This window comes from Sceloporus occidentalis, unplaced genomic scaffold (assembly GCF_023333645.1).
Source record: "Sceloporus occidentalis isolate IW3139 unplaced genomic scaffold, rSceOcc1.0.p SCAF_38, whole genome shotgun sequence".
Taxonomy (NCBI): domain Eukaryota; kingdom Metazoa; phylum Chordata; class Lepidosauria; order Squamata; family Phrynosomatidae; genus Sceloporus; species Sceloporus occidentalis.
Genome location: NW_028317018.1, coordinates 2,243,566 through 2,253,183, shown reverse-complemented (window position 1 = coordinate 2,253,183; position 9,618 = coordinate 2,243,566). Strand labels below are relative to the sequence as shown.

Sequence of the window (9,618 nt, the reverse complement as noted above, 5' to 3'; positions counted from 1 at the left end):
GGACCCCTTGGGTTATTTGGATAGGTGCTATTATGGTTGTAACTATCAACCTAAGTGAATCACATTCTTAGTTAAAAATGTAATTCCGTTCACGGCATTTGTGTGTAGAAATCAGACAGATTATATTATTTCAATTGTAAATCTGAGAGCAGTCTATACAAGTTAAACAATTGAAGATAACCACTGAAGGGACCAGGCAGGCAAATAACACAGGGGGTAATTAAAAATGTCTGTATATGTTACATTACAGCTACACTGAGGATGGCCGATCCTTCTTTGATAGATCACATGACTAGGCTGAAACTCAAACTCCTGGAGAAGGTGAGATGATCATATCCTTTGTGACCAAGTTCTTCTCTCACCCACCCCATACATACATCTGTCGGCACTTTCCCAACACGCACTTCGGAGGTTTCTCTCCGTTCTGAATTTAATGCTTATATAAAAAATGGTTTTATTAACCACACAAATCCAAGTTCTACCTCTTTGAAAAAAACTATTTATGTTCTTGTTCTTATCATACAGCGGTTGGAGAATGAGCGTGACATGGTTGATGAATCGGAGGAGACCGAACCCAGCACTGCAAGTGAGAATCCTGTGAGGTCAAAGAGGGCGATGATGACAGAAGCAGGGGGTAGTCTAGGGAAGAAGATAATCCGATAATTTTAATGTGCTATGTTAGGGGCAGGTATTCATTTTCTGCAAAAGTTGACAGTAGACCTTTTAGTTAGTTGCAGATGTAGTATTTGATAAAGAAAAGCTTAATCTTTAGAACATTCAAGTCTGCGTTAATGAGCTATAATTGTTAAATATGTAAATTACATAGATTTATAGACATTTGAGAGACCTCGGGCTCATGACCAAGGTCAAACCTTTGATTAGAGATATAGTTTGCTGAGCTACAGATGTTTGTGTCTTGTGTGCTTAGGAAGCTATGATGGACAAGAGGAAGCTCTGCAGTCTGCGTTGCGGAGGAGAAAGGATCTGCTCCACAAACTGCGTGTATGTAACATTTCTTGGTAGATATATGTTTTTTCCCCCCAATCTGAATATCATTGTAGCATGTTGCACTGCCCTGATTTGAAATTACTGTTTATTCACAGGAGCAGCAACTCCTAGAAGAAATTTCACGTCCCCATACCTGGGAGGGCACTCGTTGCCCAAAAATGAACATTGAACCTCTTCATCAGATGGCCCCCGTTAACTACTATCACCCACCTCCTCCAGGTCCACCTGTACGCTTCTATCCACCACCACCACCCCCTGAGCCTCCTAGGATCATCCAGCAGCAGGTGAGACCCCTGACCTGCTAGTGGTTTTACTTCAAAGTCCAGTTCCATTCTTCAAATTGTAATGCAGTTTGAAGTAGGTTTTTACTCTTGAAGCATTTTTTTGTCATTTGACGTGGCCTTTTCATGTCAGAAAAATGGTGGGCTTTACAAACATTTGCAGTAAATATTTTGTGAAAGGTATATATATGTGTGTGTATGTATGTGTGTATGTATATATATATACACATATACATGCATATACACACACACACAGCAGTGTGTAATGAATATTTGTTGTGACCACCCTTTGCCTTCAAAACATCATCAATCCTTCTAGGGAAAAACCCCTTTCAACAAAATTCAGCCTTATTTATCTGTCACAGTTACCCCAGCAGCCAGCAACCATAATTCAACAGTTACCTGCACAGCAGCCACTCATCACCCAGATTCCATCTCCACAAGCCTTTCAACCAGCCCGCTCAGGCAGCATAAAGGAAGGTGAGGACGTCATGAGTGTCTTAAGTGTAACGCATTCTGCACTTGTCCCATTTTATCAGGCAGATGTCATAGATGATCCATTCCTTCTGTTCCCATGGCTAATGCTATATTCTAATAGATTGTAAGCAGCCCCCCCCTTCTCCTACAGTACCAATGGGTCTTAAAAGATGTTAAGGTTCTTCCTATATTATATATTATTGTTGTTTTCACTGTCCCCCTATTATGATAGCACTGCAGATATCATGTGTTATATATTGTATGTATCTGTCTGTCTTGATTCCACGCACATCTTCTTTCCATTAATTTTATTATGCAAAGCTTTTTAAAGCTCAAGGTATTGATGGACTTGAGGGTGACCAGTTTAAAATGTTTTGGTAATGTTCTCTTTAAAATACATGCATGTTAAGTGTCTTCTAATAAATATATCATATAGACATGGTGATGATTCTGGTAACCCTCACTCGTAGCCAAAGAATATATCTGTAGTCTTACATTATATTGTCATCTTCTTTTGCAGACATGGTGGAGATGATGCTCATGCAGAATGCACAAATGCACCAGATAATAATGCAAAACATGATGCTAAAAGCACTGCCTCCTCTTGCTTTGTCACAGCCTGCAAGCAGTGCCCCCCCACCCCAGTCCCAGTCCCACCAGGTACTGCCTGAAGTATTGCCTGAAGTATTGCCCCTTCGGCTCAACTTTATGGTTCCAAAAATATTTATTTTCATATCTAAGCGGCGATATTAACATTTTCTATAAATACGGTTTTCTGGGCCTATGACAGATTTTTAAAGGTAAACAGAAGCTTCCTGTAGCCCATGCAACTGCAGTTTGCTTACAACTCTCCGTAGTTGCAGTATGATGGACTAAAATAATATCAAAATAAACCAAAAATAACGTTCTAAATAAATGTAATGCAATCTTTTAATTATTATCAACTAACATGGGTTAAAGAGACCCAAAAAGTCTAGTTCAGTCTATGAGTGTTATAATATTTTTGTGGCAGTTGTTTGTTGACAGAGTAAAATAACAATAATAGACATTATTAACAATTGATTTAAAGATCACAAGTTTATATTGCAAACAAAATGCTTTAAAAAGTTGCTTATTATGTAGGTGAAATGTAAGAGTAAAGTAGGTTATGGTCCATTAACTTAAAGGGATTTAACCAAAGAGGGAAGGTTGGGGTTTCAATTTATTGATTTTACTATGCATTATGGAGGGCTCTCCCTGATAATATTCTCCAAAACTTTGCTACCAGGATTCAGCGGTTCTTACAATATTTTGTTTATGTTATATTGCTGCTTTATTAATGAATCAGCAGTTGTACATGATTAGAAAGAGGCCTCCTATCTTATTACCCGAATAAAGAGACTACCTTTTAATGTGTCCCTAAAATTTTTTTTGATGGTTATTATAGCTTATTGTGACCCCCATTCCTAAATTTTATTATTGTACCTTTTTTTTCTGTTATAAAGAAAAGCCATGGACCAAACATACTAATTATGATGACTATGTTTCTATAATTAGGATCCAAATTTTCCTACTTCTATGATGCTAAGACCTGAGAAGATTCGACCTTCTTCTGTCCACCATCATCACCACTATACACCTCCGACCCTGCCACCTGCACCACCCACCATGCAGCCCGGACCAGGATATCCAATGTGGTCTCAAATGATGCAGTCAAATCCAGCGGGACACATGGGTGGATTTCCCCACACTATTCATCATGTGACTGGACCAACCACAACACTACCTGCAATACATACGTAGGTCACGTGACCTGAATAACTTTGTTAAAATGTTGTTTAGGTTTACTGTTTTTTAAGTCATTTATCAGCAGACCCTTATCTTTTCTTACACGGATCTCTCTCTCTTTGCTGATCACACAGATCTCTCTCTCTTTGCTGATCACACAGTGATCAAGTAGGTGTCTGCAGCCCCCTATTTCTGAGAACAGTATGTGCGTAATCTCTCTGCCGATCCAAACAGTGCAGTAAATGAATGTACTACTGTATTCTTAAACAGCGATTCAAGATGTACTATTGGCTTCTGCACTGTTACTGGGTTAATATATTAATAATAGTGTAATCTCATTTTCAAGTGTAGTAACAAATGGATTCTTCCACAGAGTCCCAAGTGGCCTATGAAGACCATGAGCTGCAAAAGGTAAGAGTCGACCGTATGTACATTGAGTCTGTGCAACATGCTCACACTCTTCTGCATCCCTTGCAAACAACAGGTACTAAATCTCATTGTACTTAGTCTCCCACCAGTATTACAATGCAGTGAAAAGGTATATACCGGTAAATTGAAAACAATGGCTATCCAACCCTACCTGACCCTATCTGAAAAAATAATTGCCCCTTTAGTTACTAAATCAACCAATTAACCAAATGTAATTGATAATTGGGTTTCCAGTTTCACTAGGAACCACCATGATTACTGTCAGTCCTGTTGAATCTAAACACCAAAGGAACTGCATGTCCCGGGCGTCGGGCGCTAGACCCCGAATATAGGCCGCACCCCCACTTTAAAGACTTAAAGTGGGAGAAAAAAGTGCGGCCTATATTCGGGCAAATACGGTATGTATTGTATTAAGTGCTGCGTAAATTGTTGGCGCTGTATAAATAAAACATAATAATTATCATCTTAATGCGCTTTTCTATGTTTTATAGATGTACCTGAAGAGAAAGCAAAATAATGGGAACAGACTCAACTCGCCATGTATGTTTTACTACTTAAAAAACAGCTGTATGTTATAAACATCATTTCTATAGGAAGCTGACATATGTAACCGGAGCAGGCAGTAGTGTCACTATGCCTCGTCTGTCAAAGAGAAACCGCTCTATTCTGGTAACCAGCTCCCCCGCTCTGCTTTTGGACTTCGTACAAAAAGGGACATCTTTTACCTCTATTTTCATTTGGTTATTTTATGGTCATCATTATCATGTAATAAAAAGTATCTAGATGGCGTATCTAGTATCTATAGTACCATATGTTTTGTACAATGTTGATACATTTTTCTCTTATAGACATGTTTTCAAAAAAATGCTTAGACATAGATTAACATTTTGTATGATGACAAAATGTCTGCCGCTGTAGCATGTCACAAAGTAAAAAACTGTTTTCTGATACTGAATTGTTAATAAAGTAGTATAAATTATACAACTATTATATATGCCTTCAAATAAGGACTAAAATAGTCAAAAGCCAGTTGTCCTCTGTGAAAATGTCCTCCATGAAATGTCTCCAGGCCTGTTCCTGGTTAAAATAAGCATCTGTGAGTCACTGTATGCAGAATATTGCCGGGGGGCCACTTGGTCTAGGGCCAGCCCTGGGCATCACTAATACAAAGCGCCATGCGTTTAATCTAGGGGTAGGCAGGGTAAGTGAATGATGTGTGTCTAGAAATGATAGTGTATGTTTGTGGGTATGTTATTGTGCACATCTGCTTTTATGGGTATGTTAGTGTGGGAATGTTTCTGGGTATATTATTGTGTGTGCTTTTATGTATGTTAGTGCGTGCTTGTCTGTGTATATGTGCATGTGTGTGTTTGTTATTCAAGTATTTAAGTGTGTGGATATGTTCCTGTGTGCATGGGGGTGTGTGACCACATGTTTGAAGTGTGAAAGTGTGACTGAATTTGGAACTAAATGGCACAACTAAACGTATGGGCACACAGTTGCCCAAAGGCCCCGAGTTCTAGAGGCCCCATGGTGAATCACATTTCTGCCAGAAATTACAGATCTCGCGCTCCCACAACTGGAAGGAAGATAACGGAAGATGACGGAAGATGATAAAAGGTAAGAGATGTGAAAAAAAAGGTCTACAAGGGCACTGTATGTGTAATATATCTATTTATATATACACACACACACACACTCTCTCTACACATTGTTAGGTACACCTGTTCAATTGCTTGATAACACAAATAGCTAATCAGCCAATCACATGGTGCTGGAAACATTCCTCAGAGATTTTGGTCCATATGGACATGATGGCATCACGCAGTTGCTGCAGATTTGTCGGCTGCACATACATGATGCGAATCTCCTGTTCCACCACCTCCCAAAGGTGCTCTATTGGATTGAGATCTGGTGACTGTGGAGGGCATTGGAGTTCAGTGAACTCATTGTCATGTTCAAGCAGGGGCGTACCTAGAGTATTTGGCACCTGGGGCGGATCCTGTATGTGGCACCCCCCCCCACACACACACTTTAAAACTGCATAGCTTCTACCGTTATATACCGGCGCAGACACTGAAGGTGGTACAGCATAACACTTACTGTTATCATTATATACTGAGGCAGACATTGACGGTGGTACAGCATAACACTTATCACTATATAATGAGGCAGAAATTGACGGTGGTACAGCATAACACCTATCACTATATACTGAGGCAGACATTGACGGTTGTACAGCATAACACCTACCACTATATACTGAGGCAGACATTGACAATAGTGCAGCATAACTCCTATCACTATATACTAAGCCAAACATTGATGTGGTGTAGGCCTACCACTTCATTAGTAGTAGGGATGCACCGAAACGAATTCTGGACTGAAACCGAAAATGCAGCATTTACCTGGCCGAAACCGAATATGACCCCCCCCACACCATAAAAAAAAAATCTAACACTTTTATTTAAAGTAAGTAACACACCAAAATAGGACAAAACAATTAAATAACAATATTAATATATATATATATATATATATATATATATATATATATATATATATATATATGATTGTTAACAGCAATCACATTCCTATCATGCCCAGGCATACCCAGATTCCAGGATGTACTCGCAGACTTGGCATGATAGGAGTATGATTGCCCTATCTACCCCTTCTCACTCCCTTTTGTCCTACCTACCACTTCTCACTCCCTTCTCCCTATCTACCCCCTGTCCCCCCGTCTCACTCCCTTCTCCCTATCTACCCCCTCCTAACTATCTACCCTCTCCCCCTTTGAAGTTCACTTACCTTTCAGGAGTCCTGCGGTGGGGGTGCAAGGCCTCTGTCTCCCAGCTCTGCCACTGTATGGAACAGTATAGAGTGATGGGAGTTATGATGTACTAGAGCATAATTATATAATGAAAAATACATTGGAAATGGTACAGCATAACACCCATCACTCTCACACACTTACCAATCCGCACATATACCAATCCACGCATATACCAATCCGCACATATACCAATCCGCACATATACCAATCCACACATATACCAATCCACACAAATACCAATCCACACACATACCAATCCACACATATACCAATCCACACACATACTAATCCACACACATACCAATCCGCACACATACCAATCCACACACATACCAATCCACACACATACTAATCCACACACACACCAATCCACACATACACCAATCCAGACATACACCAATCCAGACATACACCAATCCACACATATACTAATCCACACATATACCAATCCACACATATACCAATCCACACATATACCAATCCACACATACTAATCCACACACACACCAATCCACACACATACCAATCCACACATATACCAATCCACACACATACCAATCCACACACATACTAATCCACACACACACCAATCCACACATACACCAATCCAGACATACACCAATCCAGACATACACCAATCCACACATATACTAATCCACACATATACCAATCCACACATATACCAATCCACACATATACCAATCCACACATACTAATCCACACACACACCAATCCACACACATACCAATCCACACATATACTAATCCACACATATACCAATCCACACACATACTAATCCACTCTCACTCACTGAATGCTTTCCTACCTTTCCTCTTTTCTCCTTACAGCTTCTTTTCCTCCTCTTCGCTCCTCTTCTTCAGTTCTTCTGTCTTCTTCCGGTTCAGTGGGCGCGGCTTCAGTGTTGTGCGCCGGAATCTGACAACAAATCCCGGCGCACAGCAGCTCTTGCCGCGCGGATCGCATGGGAGCGGTATCGGAGGTCTTTAACAGACCTCCGGCTCCCTTGAGTGATTTTAAGCCGGGTTCAAGGGTTGAACCCGGCTTAAAATCACTCAAGGGAGCCGGAGGTCTGTTAAAGACCTCCGATACCGCTCCCTTGCGAGCCTGCTCCTCCAGCGGCGCACATTACTGTCCGTCTCTGGAGGGGTGCCGGGTGCCGGCAAGTTGGCACCCCCCTGATGAGCGGCACCCGGTGCGGACCGCCCCCCCCCCCCGCCCCCCGCTAGGTACGCTACTGTGTTCAAGAAACCAGTTTGAGATGATGTGAGCTTTGTGACATGGTGCATTATCCTGCTGGAAGCAGCCATCAGAAGATAGGTACACTGTGGTCATAAAGGGATGGACAGGGTGAGCAACAATACTCAGGTAGGCTGTCACGTTTAAACAATGATCAGTTGGTACTAAAGGACCCAAAGTGTGCCAAGAAAATGTTTCCCACACCATTACACCACCACCATCCTGAACTGTTGATACAAGGCAGGATGGTTCCATGCTTTCATGTTGTTTACACTAAAATCTGACCTTGTCATCTGAATGTTGCAGCTGGAACTGAGATTCATCAGACCAGGCAACGTTCTTCCAGTCTTCCATTGTCCAATTATGGTGAGTCTGTGCGAACTGTAGCCTCAGTTTCCCGTTCTTAGCTGATAGGAGTGGCACCTGGTGTGGTCTTCTGCTGCTGTAGCCCACCTGCTTCAACACAACTGCCGCTCACTGGATATTTTCTCACTGTAAACCCTAGAGATGGTTGTGCGTGAAAACCTTAACAGATTCTCGCACCGGGGCCCTGATGCTTCTAGTTACGCCCCTGGTCACAGAGCACCTGAGGTGGGTGTTTGGTATTGCTGAAAGCCTCACTATTGATGCATTTCAGAGACACCATTGTCGCCATTGTCTTCTAAAACGGGCGTCTGCCCCGGGAGGGGTCAGACATTGCTCCTGATGCTGATCTCAGTTTTGCTGTATGTCTCGACATTGAGGCATCACACCAACACGGTTCAAGCAAAGAACGTGTTTGTAGATCAATTTCTAAGCTTGTTTAATGCTCATGAGGTGCATAGACGTCATTGGTCCTTAACTGACCATTTTGTGTGACGTGCCTGGCATGTTGAGCACACATCGAGCAATGTTTTGTCTATTTATCACTTTCATATATATATATATATTTATTTATACTTATATATATATAATGAGTCAGGTGAGGATTTCAAATTGTATTGTTTGAAAAAAAAAAGGTGGAGCCAAGCAGTAAGAGATCTGGGAGCTTTCCTGCTTTTGAGAGCTTTGTTTTGTTTTGTGTGTTTTTAACTTAATGACAAAGCCCGTACATGTACGGGCTCAAAATACATTGTTTTCAATGGGTTTAGGGACCACCCATTGTCCATAAGGGGAGCTTTAACCCCTTCGTGACAAAGGCTGATTTTACTTTTTGTACCCTTCGGAACAATGGCCGTTTTAACATTTCTGCGCTGCTCGTGTTTAGCTGTAATTTTCTTCTTTCCTGTTTACTGAACCCACACAAGTTATATATTATTTTTTTCAGGACAAGAAGGGCTTTCTTTAGATTACATTGTTTTGATTGTATCATATTATTTACTATTAAAAAAGTATAAAATAGGGTAAAAATTTAGAAAAAAATGACTTTTTCTAACTTTTAGTCGAAAAATCTTTTACTCATCTATAAAAGGTAATGAAAAAAACCTGCTAAATAGATTCTACTATTTGTCCTAGAAGTACAGGTAGCGTTTTGCTATTTCAGAACAATTTTTCCAAATCTGGTAATTCTTCCCCCATGTGCCA

The 9,618-nt window shown here is 40.8% G+C and overlaps 1 protein-coding gene across 1 annotated transcript; it reads left to right on the top strand.

The window, feature by feature from the left end:
* The first annotated feature begins 261 nt into the window (after positions 1 to 261).
* Positions 262 to 3,548, top strand: CUNH21orf58 (chromosome unknown C21orf58 homolog). Its single transcript, XM_089488420.1, has 7 exons — positions 262 to 321; positions 526 to 586; positions 929 to 1,002; positions 1,104 to 1,292; positions 1,655 to 1,769; positions 2,287 to 2,426; positions 3,303 to 3,548. The coding sequence occupies exons 1-7, from the start codon at positions 262 to 264 to the stop codon at positions 3,546 to 3,548; spliced, it is 885 nt and encodes a 294-aa protein (XP_089344546.1).
* The last annotated feature ends 6,070 nt before the right edge of the window (positions 3,549 to 9,618 follow it).